At 41.9% G+C, this 21,692-nt stretch overlaps 1 protein-coding gene across 4 annotated transcripts in view; it reads left to right on the top strand.

The window, feature by feature from the left end:
• Positions 1-17,158, top strand: part of HDAC5 (histone deacetylase 5) — a 65,376-nt gene extending 48,218 nt beyond the window's left edge. For 3 of the 4 annotated variants that reach the window (XM_075278261.1, XM_075278259.1, XM_075278258.1), the window contains 14 exons: positions 3,498-3,630; positions 4,745-4,878; positions 5,140-5,317; positions 5,608-5,657; positions 5,788-5,895; positions 5,977-6,032; positions 6,788-6,875; positions 6,962-7,081; positions 7,166-7,263; positions 8,184-8,302; positions 9,676-9,809; positions 9,898-9,982; positions 10,148-10,295; positions 10,574-17,158. In XM_075278261.1, coding sequence (XP_075134362.1) covers positions 3,498-3,630; positions 4,745-4,878; positions 5,140-5,317; positions 5,608-5,657; positions 5,788-5,895; positions 5,977-6,032; positions 6,788-6,875; positions 6,962-7,081; positions 7,166-7,263; positions 8,184-8,302; positions 9,676-9,809; positions 9,898-9,982; positions 10,148-10,295; positions 10,574-10,613 — 1,491 coding nt within the window. In that variant the 3' untranslated portion in view covers positions 10,614-17,158. The remainder of the gene's footprint in view (positions 1-3,497; positions 3,631-4,744; positions 4,879-5,139; positions 5,318-5,607; positions 5,658-5,787; positions 5,896-5,976; positions 6,033-6,787; positions 6,876-6,961; positions 7,082-7,165; positions 7,264-8,183; positions 8,303-9,675; positions 9,810-9,897; positions 9,983-10,147; positions 10,296-10,573) is intronic. The other variant, XM_075278260.1, reaches the window with a different exon arrangement.
• The last annotated feature ends 4,534 nt before the right edge of the window (positions 17,159-21,692 follow it).

The following is a 21,692-nucleotide window of genomic DNA, read 5'->3' as shown; positions in this document are numbered from 1 at the left end:
ATGACCAGAGCCATTGAAGTCTATGGGTATTCACTATGAGCTGCGGCTTCCTAGAGCACCCTGCAGATCACTATGGAGCATGCCTACCAAATCTCCTGGACTCCCTGAAGGGAATGCACCTCTCTTCTTACCTGTGCTTTCCCTCTCTCCCGGATGCCATTTGTTAATATTCTGACACAGGCTCATAAGAGGAATGGGGGTCAGGGCAAGTGTTAAAGGGAAATGTAGTAAGGGCAGTCTGACCTAGGGGGCTGCGTTTGGTTAGAAGATTTGGTCTGGGGTATATATTTATTTAGTGTTGGAATCTGGAAATTTGGTCTGGGATCTGTATTTTGGGGGTATTGTGCCTCTATTTATTTATAGGGTCAGTTGGGTGGTCTGTATTAGTTTAAGGGATCTAATCTAAAGTCTGTATTCATTTTAGGGTGTGATGAGAAGAAAGCAAAAATTTTCTACCAAAACTGCTTTTTAGAATCTCTTATGTTGTTTTTGAAATTCAACAAGTATAAGAAGCCTTCTCAATCTATTTTGGGGTTGCTTAGACGTCTACCATTGAATCCAGTCACAATTCTAAATTTATTTTCTGAACATAAATAATGATCTGTGTAAATGGAAACATTTAGGGTTTTAGGTTTATGCTGTGCTTTTATTTATTTATTTTTTTACCAAAAACATATGCATTTATCCAAGCCTTTTTATGGAGAAACCCGCCCTTATTGGGAATTGGGGATCATGGTTGTAGGACAGATGACCACTCTGCTGACAGCTACTGAATGTATATACAGTTGAGTCTGGGTTTCTATGTGAATATTAGGTCAGTCTGTGATGCAGTTGATGAGAACAAAGGAATGAAGATCATTCAGATTATTGGAATGTTCTGCAGTTGCAGGGCAGGAGGAGGAATACTCTGCGGGAGGCGAGTGGAGGAAGCGATGTTTGCAGTATGTACGCTGTGTGTTTTGATGTAAGAGCGCACAGTTCATTAATGAGGAGAGCGGAGTATGACTCATTCATTAATGACTCACCTACCCCCCCCTTTCCTGTGACTCAGACTGTTCTAACACCCCCCCCCCCCCTTTTGACCTGCTGTGAAAGGCAATGGGGGCTGCAGGTACCGAGAGGAAAAGGGATTTATTAGATAGAGGTTGGAGCCAAGACAGAATTTTTGTGAATGAAAAATGCTGCAAAGGAAAAATGAGTATTATTCAGTCACATGCCAATGTGCATCACAGGCTGTCACCACACCATGCAGGGAGACCGGTTGAGCTCTGCTGCATCGGATTATTTGCAGATTACTCATAAAGCCGTGCTTCCCTCGAATCAGGTACGTGCAGTTAACCCCAGTATCCCGCTATATCCAGAAAGCTGAGGTATGAAGGGCTTTTTGACAGGGTCCTCACATAGAAGAGCTGGTGGTCTGGAGCTTTTGTCAAGGTACCTTATGGTCAGCGGGAGTCAGGAACCATAGATATAGGGAGTGGTTTTGCAGGGTCCTTACACTGCAGAACTAGTTGTCAATGGTATTTACTTCCACTGGTGGTCAAGTAGATGAAATTAAAGGGAACCTGTCACCATGAAAATACTGTGCAATCTACAGGTGTTATGTAGCAATAGGCTTAACACACATAGATCTGCATACGAATATAACAGTCAATCACTGAGAGGACCGCCTCCTTGACTTTATAGCAAAGAAAGCACAGAGACTTCAATGGATAAATGACAAGTTATATTAAATCTTTTCAAACAAACCTTCTGCTCTACAACATGATGCTTGCACATTGCACTGCAGTTTTCTGTTGACAGGTTCCCTTTAAGGCATCCTTGATCACAACACCATTGTGCAGTCAAATATCACCCGGTATCACTGTGTACACCGCATCTTATGAAAGAGAATGAGGTTGCATTGTGTGTTGCAAATTGTCGCTACTGTTGACACAATGATCACAAAATTTCTATATCGGATTGATTTTTACAAGCAGCATGTTGTGCTCACATTCTTTGTCTTTAGCTGTGATACCCTGCAGCCTTTGACCATGCCACAGCTGTCACCACCAAAACAGCCATGAGACAGTCCTTACACTGGAAATTTTTGGTCAACAAGATGAGATATTGGGAGTAGTACAGCCGCGTTATTATACCGGAGAGCTAATGGCTGAAAGGTTTATCTAGCCATAAAAAAATAAGAGTTTAGAAGGGGTTAAAGTAATAACTCAAACTTCCCTTACCCATCTGCCACCATTACCGATCCGCCACTGACAATTCCCTCCTGGTTTCGGCATCTGGTCATTTGATAGGGTCCTCACACTCTTGACGTATCAACTGCTGTGGTGAGGTGACTGTAGGGTGGTGTGACCAGGGGGCTTAGTCTGGGTCGCACTTCCTTTGTTACAGAGCTGGAGGTTGTTGTACAGTACCGCACCCAGTAGAGTAGGGACACACTATACAGAGGTCACGATGAAGTGGCTAGTGGGCTTATACACCTTGATAAATATGTATACTAAGAACTTTGTGTTCATTTTTGTAGATTTTGCTACAAACAAACCCAAACGGATGGCCATCCAACCATATAGATCAATGTTGAAAAAAAAAATAATCTGCTGCTGTCTGGTTTTTTTGGACTGTAATAAAAGTATGGTATACTACATTTTCGTGTCTGTCCAAAAAAATGGAAAGATACAGATCTGTGTTCTGGTTTTCTTTTGTTTGTTTTTTTTAAACATTGGTCTCTTTGCAGGCAGATAAGTAGATTTGCTAAACAGCTGTAACTGTTTTTTGTAGTCTTTTTTTGCAAGTTTTTAATAAGTCTAATAAATAAGCTTGTCAAGCTAGTCACATAAAAGTAGAAAATGTTACAAAATGTGCAATAAGTCAAAAAGTGACAAAACTGTCTTTTTGGTAGCAGAATTCTGCTGTGCAGAGCTCAATAAATTACCCCCTTTTTTAAATTATTTGGTATATTGGTTTGTACTGGTGATGCTCCCGCCCATTCCACACTGAGTCCCACTGTTTACTCTATTTTTGTGACTGTAGTTAAGGAGGACCTCTGCTGGTCACCATGGGTATTGCTTTCTGAGATATGGATCACAGATGCTAAAGTATGGCAGTCTTGTGTCTGCTTTTATATGATCTTACGCACAGTTTTCTTTGATCTCTGTGGTGTTCTCCAATTGCTATTTCTGACAACATTGTAGCAAGTTCAGGCCCGTTGTGTGGCAAATGCTTTCTTGTAGGACTTGACTATGTGACTGGCTACTACAAGTGTCAATTAGACCAAGTTATTTAATGGTAGAGGGGCTGAAGGGGATGGCAGTCCTGCTAGTACTAGCAATAAGTGCACCTACTGACTCCATCCCCAGCCCAACCTTGAATACAGGGAATCCTGATGAAGGAAGGCTTTGGGAAGTGGATGAAGATATGTATTATCCTATGTTATCAACCTTGTTGGATCAGCCCTTCTTTCTTCACTAATCTTAGGCTGCCATTTGTATCCCTCACAGATGTTCCCAGACACTCTGCCTCTATATCAAGGTTCCCTTCCTCATTCAGCTTTAAGTCGCACACAGTCCTCTCCTGCAGCTCCACTCACCGCCCTCAGTTCAGAGCCGCGACGTAGAGTTCTCAGCACCACAGGTATGCCAATCTACCTGAACATAACATTGTCGGACTTCCACTACAGCCTCTAGATCGGGGCAGTTTACAACCGAACAGCATTAAAGGGATAGCGCCATTAGGGCAGCTCCTATCCATATGTCCTATTACAGATAAAAGTGACATAGAGGAGTGTCATCTGCTCAGAATCCCCCTCTATTAGCTATAATACATAATAAGTAGAGGTGCTGCGATGGTCTCTCGCTCTGGAGGACTCTGTAGAATCAGGCGTTACATGGTGGCCTGTGTATTTTAATGAACACCATGCAATATCACATGTCTCCTGTAGTAGAAAAGTGCAGCCAGCCACAGCTTCACCGGCCATTCACAGCTGGTCCTTGGGGGCTTCAGTTGCCATGCTTGTGGTGATCAGTTGGCATTTAGAACAGTGGTTGTGCCCATTTGACAACAATCATTCTTTTTTCACAAAAGTGTGATAGTTCTCAAAGCCAGAGGAAATGTAGTCTTCATATCCCTTTTGTGGTTTGTATCATTGCTCACCAGGGCAATCTAACCATTCACAAGAAACCAGTGACATCATGAAGGCTTGAAGAAGAAAGTAGAAATTGACTAATTGTAACGAATGGTTCCATTATTATGATCATGTACTGTGCCCCCCCCCCCAGTAGATAGGGCCTCTTCCATAAAGTTGTTAATAGTTCTCTTTTAACCATATCAGCATAGATATAAGAACTGAGCAGTTCATAAATGAGCAGATTTCTCCATTACCACTACTATTATATGGCAAAGTTGCATCGTATCACTCCAGCATGAGGGAGCTGAAGCTCTTTGTAAAACACTTCACAAGGTGGCTGTCCACATTTTTATATTCCCTTTCCATTAGAAACAAGCTGAATACAATGCTGCTGGGACCCCCAGTGATCAACTGTAATCTGCAGGGAAAACGGGCTGCAAGTGCTCAATTTTCCTGCAGCGCCACCACAGGGTAAATGAAGCATTATTCATGCCTGTTGAGATCAATGTAGTGTGGGTTCTCACGAGAGAGACTTCTAGATAGTTCCAGATAATTGATGAAGGGCTCAAATAGGGTATTTGAAAGTGGGTTTGGCTTTTATGCTTCCATCTTCCTTCACAGGCTTAGTCTACGACACTCTGATGCTGAAACACCAGTGCACTTGTGGAGACACCAATAACCATCCAGAACATGCTGGGAGAATACAGAGCATCTGGTCCCGTCTACAGGAGACTGGTCTGCTAGGCAAATGCCAGGTGATTTATATGGCATTTAATGTTTGGAAGATCATATGTGAGTGGATGGGTAGGACATAATAATCACACACAAGGGTGGAATGCCATGGGTCACAGCGAGATTGATTTCTTTAGCTTAGAGTGTGCTTATGATGAGACCTGTTTTGCTGTCTGCATAAGAGGTGTGTATATATGGTTGTCACTGAGCATTTTTGGAGGCATATCTTAGGGGCAATCATTGGGGTGCAATACACTAAGAGTGACATGATGTCCCTCTCACAGCGCGTGCGGGGCAGGAAGGCCACGCTGGACGAGATTCAGACGGTACATACAGAGCACCACACCCTCCTGTACGGGACCAGCCCACAAAGCCGCCACAAACTGGAGAGCAAGAACCTGCTGGGTGAGGGGCTGAAGATAGAGGACCTGCTACTGACTGGGCACTCACATGGGTTCAAAAGTAAACTTTTGGGGTTGGCAAAATAAGACAAAAAGGAAAGGGGTTGGATGGGAGGTATGATATAGAGAAGGAGCTGATAATCCTGTATTATGGAAACTGGGGACAAGTGGCTTAGACTTGTAATGGACATGGACCTTACACCAGAGCACCAAAAGTGTCTCCATCTACATAAAAATATCCATAAACATTGGCATTGTCCAGAATAGAACATAGTAGTAGTGGGACACATGCCATTTTCTTCTGTGTTTTAACCTCGATTTCTCCAACCTTTATTTCCAATCATCCAATAGGACCCCTCTCCCAGAAGATGTATGCAGTGCTCCCTTGTGGTGGCATCGGGGTAAGTTCTGACACATGCACATTTGTCTGTCCAGTAGCTTTACAATCGCCACTCCACCATATACCAGTTGCTCCTCTGTGGACACTACTCCAATGTCTTCCATTTTTATTCATTATCTCTTGGACAACAGGTGGATAGTGACACTGTATGGAATGAGCTCCATTCTCCAGCAGCAGTCAGAACGGCTGTAGGATCTCTGCTTGAACTGACCTTTAAAGTAGCATCTGGAGAACTAAAGGTTAGTCTTGTTATAGTATGAGGTGATAGGATATTATGTGATCTTTAAGTCCATTGAACTCTTTTATTTGTAATCCTTTAGAATGGGTTTGCAGTAATCCGTCCACCAGGACACCATGCAGAAGAGTCTGTTGCCATGTAAGTTTCACAAGGAGGGTCTATGGGAAGAATATGCAAATCTGTCTTCCATGATGTAATTAGGAAGTCAGATGCTGCCTCTGTATTGCAAACCAATAGAGGGCGCTCACTGGAATGTGCAAGCCTATCTTCCCTGGTGTAGTTGGGAAGACAGAATTCCAGTGAAATAACCCAATAATGGTTTTCACTCTTTTGCGTCATGCTTGACCTTCCAAGAGGCCTTTGTTTTGCAATGACGCTGGGATTATTACCAGGTATAGTCTCTCAATCGAGGACAGCTGTTTCGATGTACTTGCATCTCTTCAGCTCGATGTAGAGAGGACTATAACCTGGTAGAGGTGAGAGGCTTAGACAGGGTTAAGGGGATATTGTCACTCCTTAGGGAGAGACCACCATTTAGGTATGTGGAGACTCATTAAGCCTTTAGCACTCCACTTTGCAAAGGACCATGGGAAGAATATGCAAATCTGTCTTCCATGATGTAATTAGGAAATCAGATGCTGCCTCTGTATTGCAAACCAATAGAGGGTCTAGATAGAGTGAAGTGTGATGTTTATTTTCTGCTAACAACGTTGGGCAACATATAATTTTAGTGTTTGACCTTAAAACAATTCCGATGCCTAATCTTCATCCTTACAAAATCTTGAGGATCCTTATAGGACATGTGGGAATACTAGTCAGAAGATAACTATAGACTACTTTTAAAGGATCAATCTCTTCTAGCTTACTGACCCTAAACCCCCTTTGTGATTTAGGGGTTTCTGCTTTTTCAACTCTGTAGCCATTGCTGCCAAGCTTCTCCGTCAAAAGATGAACGTTGGTCGGATTCTTATAGTCGACTGGGTAAGATACCAAGATTACAACAATATGACCAGCCATTATTATAAAGAGTGGTTGATGGATTAAACCCTATTGCATCCATTTCATAGGATATTCACCATGGCAATGGAACACAGCAAGCCTTTTACAGTGATCCCAATGTCCTGTATGTGTCTCTCCACCGTTACGATGACGGGAACTTTTTCCCTGGCAGTGGCTCTCCGGAGGAGGTGAGTTGTGTGGTCTTGGAGAGGCTCCAGACAAAGATCCATGGCACCAAAAGTTTGTGCATATAATGTTTCTGCATTTCACAGGTTGGTGCCGGTTGTGGAGTTGGGTTTAATGTGAACATTGCATGGACAGGAGGAGTGGAGCCACCTGTGGGGGATGCAGAGTACCTGGCTGCTTTTAGGTATTGTCCTGTATTTCACAAGTCATTTTTGCCTAATTGTCTTGTGATGGGCCAGAAGGTCAGGCTTGACCATTCATAGTGACATTCACTAGATCAAAAATATCTTCTCTATTTTGAGTCAGATCTCTCTAAGGTATTTTTATATTGCAAACCCCCTTTAAATATAACACAGCATAGGTATCCAAAATACTGTGTATTGGTAGGCTCCCTCTTCCTTGATCAGCATTGTAGCAATGTTAGGTAACCTCTTAAAAACATATTTTTATTATTACGATTTAAAGCAGACCTGTTACTTCTTTCACCAATATAGCATGGAATGATGGCCTACATTACCTATAGTAAAGCGGCTGCTCTATCCTTCTCTCTTAGGCTAAATTCACACGCAATTCCACGTGTGCATGTCGCGACGGGATGCCGGTGCAGTGCATGGCATCCCGTCGCGGCTTTCCGTTCCGGATTAGGCCCAAATGAATGGGTCTAGTCTGGAGAGTGCTGCCGCGAGGCCACGGATTCCGCCTGAAAAAAGGGCAGCTCGCTAGTGGAAAAAAGAACGCTAGCGGTCTCCATAGACCACCATTGTGAGGGGGCAGATTATGCGCCATAATCCGCCCCCTCTGTGCCCGTGTGAACAAGCCCTTACTGTTCCGCTTCCTCAGGCTGGCTGTGGTATATAAACTTGGAATTCAATATATAGTACAGATCACTAAAGCACCAATGAGAGAAGGAAGATTATTATGTACCGGCCGTGCCTGTACTGAGAGAAGTGAGTCTTACTAAAGAGGAGCCCAAATGGTCACTTTAAGAAATTGTCAAGAATCTTATAAAGGAAAGGGCCCAACAAAGGGGAATGGCAAAAAAAAAAGTTTTGATTTTGTAAATTGGCCTATCATTAGTATTAACATATGTCCTTTTTCACTCAGGTTGGTGGTCATGCCTATAGCCCAGGAGTTTGCTCCAGACCTTGTCTTAGTGTCAGCTGGCTTTGATGCAGTGGAGGGGCACCAGAGCCCACTTGGAGGCTACTCTGTTACAGCAAAATGTAAGCAGCAAAATAGTTACTACTCTTGAAAATTTCTACGGCACCAGATATACTCTTTATTGTAGGCGTTTTATTTTCACCAAGCATGAAAGCACCACTGGTCAACGTTATAAAATTACTGTAGCATTTTATAGTTTTTTTATGCTTAGAAAATATCAAAGCTTCCTTTTTAAAATATATCTGGTGCTTTGGAAATTTTTAAGTTCTTTGGATTTGCATTGCGATATTAGTGGGAGACCTTCAGTGGTTCTGTAGGTCCTACAAAAACTGTTACCATGTTATATTTGAATCTATAGCATCTAAACCAAAATTATGGCATCAGTACATTACGGTGGATAGAGCCAGTAGAAGACAGCTCTGTCCACTGTATGATGGCAACCTCAGGCTACTGCAGCTTAGCTCCAATTGAGTGAATAGAAGCTGAGCTGTAGTAACTAGGTGGATACAACTGTTTGTTTCCACTATATAATTCCAGGACCAGTGTCTCCAAGTATCAGCCAGTTTGTGGGAGTACCAGGTGTCAGAACAAGACTAATCTGATATTGATGACCTATCCTAAGGGTACGTCATTAATATTAAAACCCCAGAAAACCCCTTTAGGCTGAGGCCCCTCTTTGTGGAAACTCAGCTTTTTTGTTGTTGCAGATTTTGTTGTGTTTTTTTGAGCAAGAATGACAAAAGACAAGACAAGAATGACAAAAAGACAAGAATGGCTACAAAAGAAATGGGAAATATATAGAAAAAAGATCGTGTTCGGAATTCCGATCGCCGATCGGAATCTGATCTTTTCCGAACACGATCGCTCAACCCTAATCATATCATATCATACAAATTTGTCTATTCAGATGACTATGTGCTGTCAGAAGGTCACCGTACACAGGCATTTATGGTCTGTGTTTTCCTAGTATCAGTAATAGACAGCATTATATTATCCAGTGGTTTGGCTAGAGAGTTCTCTTACCTTCTGTGTAGCCAAGTGAGACATTAGTTCTCTTGGTGACCAAAGACTTAGACTACCACAGTGTGACTTCTGTATACACCATGAAAATAATTTTTCCCTGAATACGGTGAGGTATACTGCAGATTATTACAACGTCATAATATGTTATGACAACTCTTACTTGTCACGCTAATTTATGGGCTCCACCAAGACCTGTGTAACAGCTGTTGATCATTTAGCTGGATTATCTAATTTCTGATGTTGAGACTGGATGATACATATTATCCTAATTATAATTTTTCATCAATAAGGTTCATTGCAGAGCATAAATGGAGATATCTGTCCTGTTGCCCAGTAGTACGTATTGTTTTTTGAACTTTATAAGCTCCGTTCCTTCTTGCCAATGTCTCCAATTTGTCTGTGTCACACCTAGGTTTTGGACACCTAACCACACAATTGATGTCTCTGGCGGGAGGTAGGGTTGTCATGGCTTTAGAAGGGGGACATGACTTAACTGCCATCTGTGATGCATCTGAGGCTTGTGTTTCAGCCCTTCTAGGCATGGAGGTGAGTAGGTGATGGTAGGAGGGAGGAAGTTCATGAGAAGTGCCGATGGGACATTAGTCATGCTGACTCCTATGTTTTTCCTCTACAGCCTACACCGTTTGATAGCAGTGTCCTGCAGCAGAGACCCAGTGCCAATGCAGTGACTACTCTAGAGAGAGTCATCAATATTCAGAGTGAGTGTCTTCTTTAGTGATATGATGGTGTCCTGACCTCTCCATTATGATACTAAGCACCGTTAAAGGGTGAAATCTAGTATATTTATGAATATGTCAGTAAACTATGGGATTTAGACCATGGGAGGACTGAAAGGACCAAAAGGCTTTACTTATTCTCCATAGGCAAGCACTGGACCTCCTTAAAAAACATTGCTCTAAGCCACTCCTTCTTGGAAGCACAACGAGGTGAGGTGGAGGACGCAGAAACCGTTAGCGCATTGGCATCATTATCCGTAGATACAGAGCAGAGCAATACAGACTGTATCTCCAGGTAACAAAGATCGTGGCAAATGGCATGTTATTATCTGGATCCTAATATTCTTATTGGCCACATTCTTAAGGGTTGTACAGTATTAGAAGAACATGACTGCCTTCTCCAGAAACAGCACCACATTTGTCCATGGCTTAATGCTGGTTTTGTATTTAGGTGTATTGCACGGCAGTACACAGAAAGAAAGCAGCCATATATTTTTTTTTTAATCTTGTACTATATTGTGACTGAACAGTTTATGCCTGGCAAATACTAATTGTGCCTCTGTGTCCTTGCAGACCATTGGAAGAACCCATGGAGGATGAGCCGGCGGCCTAAACCCCCCTCCTGGGGACTCCACACACCACAATCCTTTTTTTATTTTCCTTTCTTAGTTTTTGTTATGGTGATCGGTTTATTTTTTCTATTAAAACTAAGAAACAGACAAAAAAAACAAGAAAGAAAAAAACAAAAACACAAGAAAACTCAATGGGTCAGATGTCATGTGTCCTAGCGGGCAAGACTAGCACACCCACCCTCCCTCCCTATCCTTGGGGACCCCTCACTTCAGCTTACACGTCATGATGAGTTTGGTCTCCCGTTAACACTAAATGCTACTGCCAATGTCTCATTGATCTGTGCCTCGTACACCACAATGCACGCATAAGGTCCCTTATATTGTGCCACAAATCTCAGAGTGTACCCATCACCTATCCAGGCAGCCATCTTGTGATCCCATTCAACCTGACTGAAGACTAGGGACTAAGGAAGTATAACAACAAATGTCATTTGCCTCACAAAATGGTTACTTCCAGTGGGTTCGGGCAACATTTGCACTTTATTGTCCCATCATTAAATTTTGACATGTATTGTGATCTGTAGAACACCCCCCTCCCCAAAAAAGTTTTTTTTTTCTCTGTGTATCCCCTCTCCCCCTTTTTTTTAACAGAGGTTTGTAGCCAGATAAGGGTTAGGAGATATTGCTGCTTAAACATTGGTAGAACCGACAACCTTTAGGCCTCATGTAGAAAACATGGTGGACAGAACCTGGTTTATTCCTCATAGCAACCAATCATATTTCCGCTTTCATTTTCTAACCTGCACTGGGAAAATGTAAGCTGGAAACTAACTAGTTGCTATGGGCAACGGCTCCTCGTCACTACTTTAGATTAATGGGGCATATTTTATTGATTTAGATCAGGTTTGAAGTGAATGGGTGCAGGAAATCTTTTTGGCGAAGGCGGTGAATTTTGCATGGTGGGTTCTGCCGCAAATTCAACCGTGTGAACTAAGCCTTATGGAAAGCAGTGAAGACAGATATACTGGCCATAACCGGTATAGTGCATTTGTCTTCAAATGGATAGCAACAGATTTTGAAGGATCCCATTGACTAATAATTGGGTCAGTTGCCATTTCAGTGACCGTGACTGTGCTATAAACCAATAGTGCGGGCGGAAACCTAAAAAGCCAAGCAAGTCTCTTTGTGATTGAGGCTATTGGGGTTTCTATATTCTGGTGCTGGACTCTGTTCTATCAGATTCAGTCTGCAGCACTATTCTTGTGAATGGGATCCATTAGGATATGTTTGGATCCATTTATAAACAGATTTGGCAGAAATGCCATGGCGTCTTTAAGAACAAAAGACATGGCGCTCCTGTAAACAAAGCCTACAAGTCCTTCTATTTCATGGAAGCCATTTTAGTGGTTTTCATTTTTGCTGACAGACAAACATAGATTCTAATGGAACTAAATGGAATAGCTATTGATCACTATATAAAGATTTATAGGTTTATTGGGTCAGGAGCTGACAAGGCCTGAGAAGTGGCGACCATGTTACTTACCTGTGTTTATGGAGAATATCCTTCAAACTTAAAGGGAGTCTGTCAGTAGGAAATTCAGTATCAAACTAAAAACAGTCCCTTCTAGGGTTGTTTCTGCGCTTTCCAAAGATGCCATTCTTATTCTGCATTGCAGCTCTATTTTCATGAAAATCTGTGTTTTATTCCTATGCAAATTAGCTGATTCAGCTAATTCGCATAAGACTAAAATGTTGATTTTCCTAAAAATTAAGCTACATGGCAGTATAAGAAAGGCATCTCTAGGAAGTGTACAAGTTGCCCTACAAGGTAGCATCTGGAACGACTTTTCCTCCTGACAGACTCCCTTTAATATTGTCCCATGATATTTCTTGTTATAACAGTTTGACCTATAGAGGGCTCCAGTATTTCAGACTTCCTTATTTGAGGAATGAACCGTTCTGATCAGCAGTGGCATTGACAGCCGATTGTTCTCAGATGGGTAAGAAACTTAAAAATCTATAGAGGGTGAACTTCTTCAGATGTTCTGAAGTTTATTCTTGCAGGTCAGAAAATGGCTGCCACCACTGATTTTATATATTTAACTTTGGGAGTCTGTCACCAGATCACAGCATATCAACTCAGCCCTGAATATAGATAGGTTATGTTTGTCTGAATCTAACAATGTTTTTCACTTGTGAATTGCACCTTTGTTTTCAAAGTGCTCACTTTAGTATGCTAACAAAAATGGTGACATCTCCGTATACCGAGTCACCGATTCACAAGGGGAAAAACTGTTGATCCATCTGCAGGCCTGGGTTGACGTGCTACGATATGGTGACAAGCTCTTGTTTTAAAGGTGTTATCCACAACTAGAACACATGAATGGCCAGCATGACTATATGACCAACAGACATGATGTCCCTACCTGAGGAGAGGAAGTGGAGCTCTTTCTGAAAGAAAGTAGCCATGTTTCTAATCCTGGATAACTCCTTTAATTTTTGATGAAGAAATTTAGAACCTGTCATGACAAGGCACTTTGATGTTGTCAGACCTACAGGTCTTTACTCTTGTTTCTGCTTATGAGCAACTTCTTCTGTAGGTCTTGTAAGGTCTTTGATGAACCCATGGCTCCTCATACTTGGCTATAGATACTCATCATTAAAGGGGTTGTCTAGTTTCATTAAATATATGTTATTGTTTGTATAATAAAAAGTTATTCTTTATTTCCGGTGGATAAAAATCAATAAATGGTCATGTGATGTACAGTCCATGGTCATGTGATGTACAGTCCATGGTCATGTGATGTACAGTCCATGGTCATGTGTTGTACAGTCCATGGTCATGTGATGTACAGTCCATGGTCATGTGTTGTACAGTCCATGGTCATGTGTTGTACAGTCCATGGTCATGTGATGTACAGTCCATGGTCATGTGTTGTACAGTCCATGGTCATGTGATGTACAGTCCATGGTCATGTGATGGACACACAGGTGCACGGCATGTTACAGTCACAGCTCTGTAATCAGACATCTATCTTGCAACAAGCTGTGCACCTGTGTGTTCATCACATGACCATGGACTGTAAATCACATGACCATGGACTGATTTTTATTCATTGGAAGTCAACAAAGAATCACAGCAAGCAGAGATCTAGGAAACCAGGAGGAATTGATCCAGAAAGATATTGGAAAATTGTACAATATTTCATTATACAAATAATATTTATTTGCTGAAACTGGACAACCCCTTTAAAGTCACTAGTCATGAGGAGTTCTTCTGAAAGGACTGAATGGTGTAGACAATACCTTCTCATATTGCTGAACTTAAAAAAGGGGTATTGTGAACTTTAGTATCAGCTGGTGGGTTTCCATTGTTCTCAGTCAGCACGGTTAGTCCTCCAGATACTATATGTATGCCTGGTTATGAGACGGTTTCTACGTTAGAGAAACTTGACCCCCTTCCCCATCCACCAAAAATGGCCCTCACAGGACAAGTTGTCAAAGTACATTTTAATTTCTATGCCCAGTGTAAGAAACTGCCTATTTGACTTCAATCCCTACGGGACATCAGAATAAGGCTTATGTGTGTGTGTATATGTGCATCTTACCCGTTTACCTTGTAATTGTTCCGGGGTTGACAAAGTAACAGTGTATGTGCATTTGTGTTAATGTGAACATATACACACAGCTCATACAGCTATAGATTGGAGAGGCTTATCCTGCCAAGGACCAAATTGTAACAATTGTGTCTATTGAAGGGTTTCACTTTTGTAATCTTTGACATATTTATTGCTTCTCTCTGTAGTGTCAACCCCCTCCCCCCAATTCATATATTATGTTAATAATGAAACTCCTTGACTGCTATGCAAGTCGGCCCCTATATAACACAATAGTGTAGCCTTCAGGTATAGTGACTCTGGTTCTAGCAATTTTGGAAGATGTAGCGTATGGATTTGATTTTTTTTATTTTTTTTTGGCTTGAAAGGCTTCACACTACACAATTGTATGAGCATGTATCCAGGTTTACATTTAATATGTTGAGATCTATTTCTTAGACAGCCATTTCATGGATATAGGGTCAGTGCAGCCATGTTGCAAGTGGAGCCATCGAACTGACATTAAAGCCAACCCCCAATTCAGTAAGTATTTCTTATGTAACTTTGCAGAATTTGTATTATTTAATGCTTTAGTGTTGCCTAGCAACCACTTGCCTTCCTGGCTCAGTGACTACCATAGAGAGGGTGACCCTATTATGGGGCCTCTATTAACCAGATTCATGAGCCACTATAAAGGGTGCCTGTCGATGTGTTACATGGTTGCCTGTTTATTTCAATAGGTGTGCCATGCCACCAGTTGGCCTCTGGTCCTGTGGCGGTCGACTGATTGCTTATGGATCTATATCTAGATATAGGGGTTTCCTGATGGGACATCCCCTTTAATTTGCACTACGATTTTCATTCATAAAACTGTCCTATAAGTGTTGCCCATAGCAGTGTATTTATCTGAGATGTCTAAGGCAGTCTTAAAATAAAAAGGCTCAGATTTCAGCACCCTCCTGTGCCAGTTTTCAATTTAGGACACATTGAAAAATCCGCGCAGTGTGCTACAAACCTGCATAGCAATGAGAATACAAATAAATGCATCTAAATCACTGTCCGGAAGGCAAATATATAAAATATGAAAAAACCCAGCTGCTAAGTCAGTGACATTTTAGTATTTTACTCCCTATTTATTAATTTATTGGAGGCCCTTTATTCTGAGCACACGTTGCAACTTCCTGCTGTGTCCTAAAATGTCCATTGCACAAATAAGGCAGCAGGATATTTTGCAAAATGACCTTGAAACGTCCCCAAACATGAAACGGCACTTATTCTCTTATATACAGGGCTGGGGAGTTGGTATCAGTTTTGGGTGGAGTTGGAAGAAATGTGGCAACTGCTATCTTGCTAGTACTGATTATTGTACATGAGCTATTTCTATAGCTTACCAACTCCTCAGCCCTGCTTATGTGCAATGTTTGTGTATATTATATATACACACTTGTTTAGTCGGACACTACAACCAAGCTGGTGTGTGATACTCTACTCATTGAATGCTCCCCTGTGTGTCCCTCTTGGCTGAATGACTGCGGTGTCACAGGTCTTTAAAGCGGCTCATACACATTAGATTTTGGATGGCTGCATGACCCCATACAAATGATCCCACCTACAATATTAACACTATACTGTCCCATCAGGGGTTAGTTTAGTTGTTAAAAAAAAGAAAACAAAGAGCAGTGAGTCTGTGCATGTCAGTCAAAAGCAATTAATCGTAGAAACTGGCCAAAGTAACAAAAACTGCAGATATTATTTTGGCAGAATAAAGTTTTCAGTCAGCTATTTGTGGTATTTTCACGGCTGATCGTCGTCCAAAATGGCCAATGAAAATCTAATGTGTATGGACTGATTTAGGCTATTTTAGTCATCCATACACTGGTATGGTCCCACAGTGGAAGTTGAGCAAGACTACGGCTTCAGTAGTACAGTAGCACCCACCAGCTTACTTTTAGACTGGGTTCACATTTGCGTTCGCTATTCCATTCGTGGAATCCGCTTGGGGACTCTCGGAACGGAATACCGAACGCATTGACAAGTGGTGAGCAATGAAAGCACACGGACCCCATAGACTATAATGGGGTCCTTGTGTTTTCTGCACGGAACATGTGGAGAGAAAAGTACTTCATGAACTATTTTCTTCTCCACATGACTCGTATGGACATCGTGCGGAAAACACACGGACCCCATTATAGTCTATGCCAATACGGTATATCATAAGGATCAGCCTGTGACGTGTGCATCATTGTGGTTCCAACTAAATTGCACACTTTATTTTACACTTGACTCAGTTTGGTGTCTCTTCCACGCAACTGGCATCTGACCGAAAAATACTGTGCCTCGTGTATAAGAGTAGCAACAACTAATAGTATTGCCAAAACAACCAGACTCTGGTGTTTAGTTTTTCCAGTGCAGGTTAGTAAAGGAAACTAGTGTAGTTTGGTTGTTTTGGGCAATGTTTGCACCTTATCTTATACTTGAGGCCCAGTTTTCTAATCTTAGTGTAATATACTAATGAACTATCAATGGATCCTCAACACATTAAATAAGCGATTTGGTCCGGGACATTGTTTACAGTGTATTTGTTCTTACTGAGGCCAGAACATTTCGGAATGGGGGGTGGGGGATGATATCAGGTGCGGGTGGATATACCATTAAAAATGATGTCTTAAGGCTTCGACTTCTCTCACCATCACACGCAGTGGACTTGTGCAACTGTCTCGTAATTTGTCATGTAAATAAATATATATATTTTTTTCTAAATTAATAAAGAAAACCTCACATGTTGTTCGGCAGTATTACGTGCAGAGTCGGGGCTCTGGGTGGACTCCAGGAAAGGCCGGTCCACTGTAAATCCCTTTTTTTTGTGTGTCTCTATGTCTCCCTCACATGCTGTGGGTATGAATTTTCATCTGAGTATTTTGTAATATGTCCTGTTTGTCCTTGTATAAATAAAAATGTGCTCAGACTTGCAGGAAACTGTGGACGTCTGATTTGGGGTAAGGGGAAAAAAAATGGCTGAAATGATTAAATGCTATGAGGGCATGCTTATTTTTTCAGCATCTCAGCTTGTCATTGAACGTGTCTTTTCTGTCCTGGTCAGGTTATGACCCACAGGTACACAATTCGGTTCAGCTCTATATCAGAGATTGTAAAATCCATGAAAACTGATATAGAAAGTTATTAGAAAATGTTATACAATGTGACAGGTAGAGACAGACTGCAGCCATGATGTAAAATCATCCAGCACCTGTGGAGTTAAAGCTCTAACAAGAGACACAGGAAGTGGTCACTGACACATCAGGGTGTGCTGGGAGGGAGACAGTGATCCTGGGGAGTTATAGGAAAAGGGAAGAGAGACACCATGTTGGAAGAGACACAGGAAGTGGTCACTGACACAGCAGGGTGTGCTGGAAGGGAGACAGTGATCCTGGGGAGTTTCTAGCTTTGCTTCAGGACCAACATGGTGTCTCTCTTCCCTTTTCCTATAACTCCCCAGGATCACTGTCTCCCTCCCAGCACACCCTGCTGTGTCAGTGACCACTTCCTGTGTCTCTTGTTAGAGCTTTAACTCCACAAGTGCTGGATGATTTTACATCATGGCTGCAGTCTGTCTCTACCTGTCACAACAATATCATCTTCATTTGCTGGAGTCATAATACCCCTTTAGGGACTCACGTGTGATATGATGGCCCCACTGACCTATAATGTACCTCCATATGATTGTATAAGGTATGATAGATGTCAGGGTCTTGGGTTGCTAGGTGGAGTGGCATAGACACACAAGTCCAGTTTCTTTTAGTCCAAAACAAAGGTAGAGTTTATTTTCACTCAAAAAGGCTGTGCAGCAACAAAAGGAAACAATACAAAAATAAATACCTGCCCGGCTAGGCTCTAACTAAACACAGACTAGGTTACCTCACCTAGAATAACAGAAATCCAAAAGCCAGTAGAATCATTCAGGACACAGCTCCAAAAATATGACCTCTCTGTCAGCTCTCCAGTCAAACTTTGCCAGCGTTGCTGCTGGAGCTGACTTCTTAAGCTTCCTTGACGAGGAGACTCTCTGCACCTGAGTCGCTGCCAGAACATCCCCGAAGTGTGGACTGGAGGGGGGTGGAATGACAGGTCCCACTACCAACCTACCTGCCATTCCTAAAAATCCAGCCCAGTACTGTGCATTTACCAAAATGCTCAGCAGATGAAAGTTGTCTGCTGAGAACAAACATTTATGGAGTTTTCTCATCTCACCCACCTGAGTAGTCTGGGTGAGATATACACCCCCTCCAATACCTGACCAGCCATCGGCTTACATAGATTACTGAGGTATTTCCTCCTAAAAGGATTGTGTTATGGAGGAAGAATATGGTACCTCATAATGTACGTACAGGGTTTGGGTAGAGAGCATGGCTATGAATACAAACACTATGAAGCACAGGATCCTGGTATGCTGTATTATGGATACTATGAAGAAGATTGTTCTAATCCTCACCAATGCCTCATTCTCCTCATGCCATATTAAGGGCAAGTTCAAACGGGGTTTTTTGGACTGGAACCTGAGGCAGAGGTCAGATTCCGGTCCAAAAACCGGGTAGCCGCAACTGAAAGCCGGTGCGCTGTACTGGCATCCAACCGCGCACTCTGCTCCGGATTAGGCCCAATGAATAGGCCTAGTCCGGAGGAGGGAGTGTCTTCAGGCCGAATCACGAGGCGACTCGGCGTGAAGAATGAGCATCTCACTTCTTTTTTCTGGGAGTCAGATGAAAAAGCTCCAGGAAAAGAAAACTCCTGAGCGGCTCCCTTTGATTTCAAGGGGAGCCGTCTTTTTGGTCAGGATTTTGAGGTGGATACGGCCTCAAAATCCTGACCAAAAAATCTCAGTGTGAACTTGCCCTATCAGGGACCTGAGAAGGGGAGTTTTTGCAGGGTCTGTATCTCGTATAAAAATGGATTCTATTTTTCCACACAAAGCTGCAACCTTTGAAGAAAAAAAAAAAAATCTGCGAACACAATATTTCCTTGTAATGTTACAAGCAGAAGCAGCCGTGTGTGGGGAGATTCCAATAAACTACTCCTCATATTGCAGATTCCTAGACCCCTGTGAGTGTAATATGGGAGGAGTTTCATAGTGGAGATACCCCATATTGTTTTGGGGTTTTTTTTTATAGTGTTTGGCTAAGTCCAGTAGTTCCCATTGAAATAAATGGAATGGTGATGTGCATTTTCTGACTTGCCATTCCATTCAAAATGTGCCTCAATTCTTATAGGTGGTGGGGCTCTCAGCAGTCAGACTCCCAATGATCATCAAACGACCCCCTATATCATTGTGAGAAAGATATCCCCTTTCATTTCTATGCTGAAAAACTGATGACTGGTATGACCTTGGCTGTAGGTGCCCACTTTGTGTTAGTAGAGTCAGATTGCCATTAATAAGCATAGGATAGAAAGTCCATTTACTTTGCTTTTAATAGAGCACAAACTAAAACGATTCACCTCCTGAATTACTTAAAAAAAGAAGAAATATAGGAAATTCAAGTACATGTCTCCAGCTAGGTGTGAAATAGGAACCTGAGCAGACCACATCCTGGTGGTAGAGTTGGGGTTACAAAAAACATAGAAAAAAGCAGGGCACTCACCGACCAGTAGATAAAACGTGACAACTTTTATTTCATTCCTATTAAAAACATCGTGGCATTTCACATCCGGGAATAGATCAGATGAAATAAGGTATAACTGAAGCGACGACCGTTTCGTGCATATTGCACTTCATCATGTTTCCTAAAACTAGGTGTTTCCACCTTCTATTTAACAGGATGTCCAATTAGCCACTCCTTCGAACACCCCGCTGACATAGTACATGTGTATAAATACAAACATTAAAACAATACATTAAAAACAACTCTGTACAAGTAAAGCCATACATTATTGCATCATTACCCCTTCACTCTGTTCTTTTCGGAAATCCTTTATAACGTTCTTTCCTCTTGCAAGACCAAAATAAACCATCGTAGGATCAAGATAGCTACAAGTCCTGCCTACCTCTGGCGGACCTGGAGTAAACCATTTTACTACCATGTAAGTCGATAGTCACTCCCGGGATTAGAACGGCTACAAGCCCCGCCTGCCATAGGCGGACCTGAAGGACGACAAGCTGCCACTCTGTCAGCTAGTACTCATTCATAATATACTTATTCCTGCCCCAGGGCATAGAACCATCTTACCTCTTACGCCGGGTAATCCCGGCTCTAAGTACCTATGTTCCCCTAAACTACAGTCAGCTAGCAAAAATTATTAAACGTCAAGCCGTAACGCCTTAGATAAATACACGGCTAGGCAAAAAGACTAAATGTAGCCGACCTCTCATATTCGGCGTGTGATGGACACACTCCTACTCCGTGACCTATCTCCCAAGGGGCATAACTTTATCCTATATACCCCGATCCCATATACAACTATCGTATCCACTCTATACAAAACATTTAACCCCTTACCCACGGTACCTTACTACCAACCAACACGAGACTTCAAAGCAGAAAAAACGATCTACACTGTCTCTGCAGAACCTGTTGAAAAGCTTATCCCAATATAAATATTCCAATGATATTATATTATTAGAAAAGTAACCAAGAAAGCCATAATCAGCTATTAATAAAAGGGGCTGACATTACGATATACGAATAAAGATACAAAACGTCTAAGATATCCGAAGTGTACCGTATTAACACCTCCTATAAACAGAGTCGGGACATAATATAACAATTCCCAGTAACACGATCTCTTTAAAGAACGAGGGGAATCAGCAACGGTCATTTTACAAAAACACGCTCATATCGAGCCTGTCATTTAAACCAAAGGGACCCATTGCACCAGTTCGTAATATAATCCTACCTTCCTCTTGCAACAATTTACACCCCTATTACCCCCTCTAGGCAACGGTGCCACATATTTCAGGGCACAGAAAGACAGACATTCAAATTTACCATCATGAGCCTCTCTGACATGCTCAATGAGCCTTGGTGACCCTTTACCATTCTCTATTGACCTAAAGTGCTCTCTTACTCTATGGTACAGTGGTCTAATAGTTTTCCCTATATAAAATCTTCTGCAGGGACAGAGAATAGCATAGACCACAAACGTAGTTTTACATGTACAGAATTGTTCGACCCAGAAATCTACTCCACCTAAATTAATAGATTTAGCCTGATTATTGAATCTGCAAAATGGACAATTTCCACATCGATAGTTGCCCTTTGGTTTTACCATATCTAGCCACATACTCTTTTGTGTAGTGAAGTTACTTTTAACGATACGGTCTTTAATCGTCCGACATTTCTTAAAGGCAATTAATGGGCGAGAACTCGCGCGGCCAGCCAACACTGGATCACTTTCCAGTATATGCCAATTATTGTAAATGGCACTTCTAATACGATTCGCTAGGGGACTAAATTTAAAAGAAAAGACAAAACGATCTTGCTCCTCTCTTTTTTTACTGTTTTTATTATTCTTGAATAGGCTACTTCTCTCTAC

This window comes from Leptodactylus fuscus, chromosome 6 (assembly GCF_031893055.1).
Source record: "Leptodactylus fuscus isolate aLepFus1 chromosome 6, aLepFus1.hap2, whole genome shotgun sequence".
Classification (NCBI taxonomy): domain Eukaryota; kingdom Metazoa; phylum Chordata; class Amphibia; order Anura; family Leptodactylidae; genus Leptodactylus; species Leptodactylus fuscus.
The sequence above is the reverse complement of the archived record's forward strand: the minus strand, read 5'-3'. Positions and strand labels throughout refer to the sequence as shown.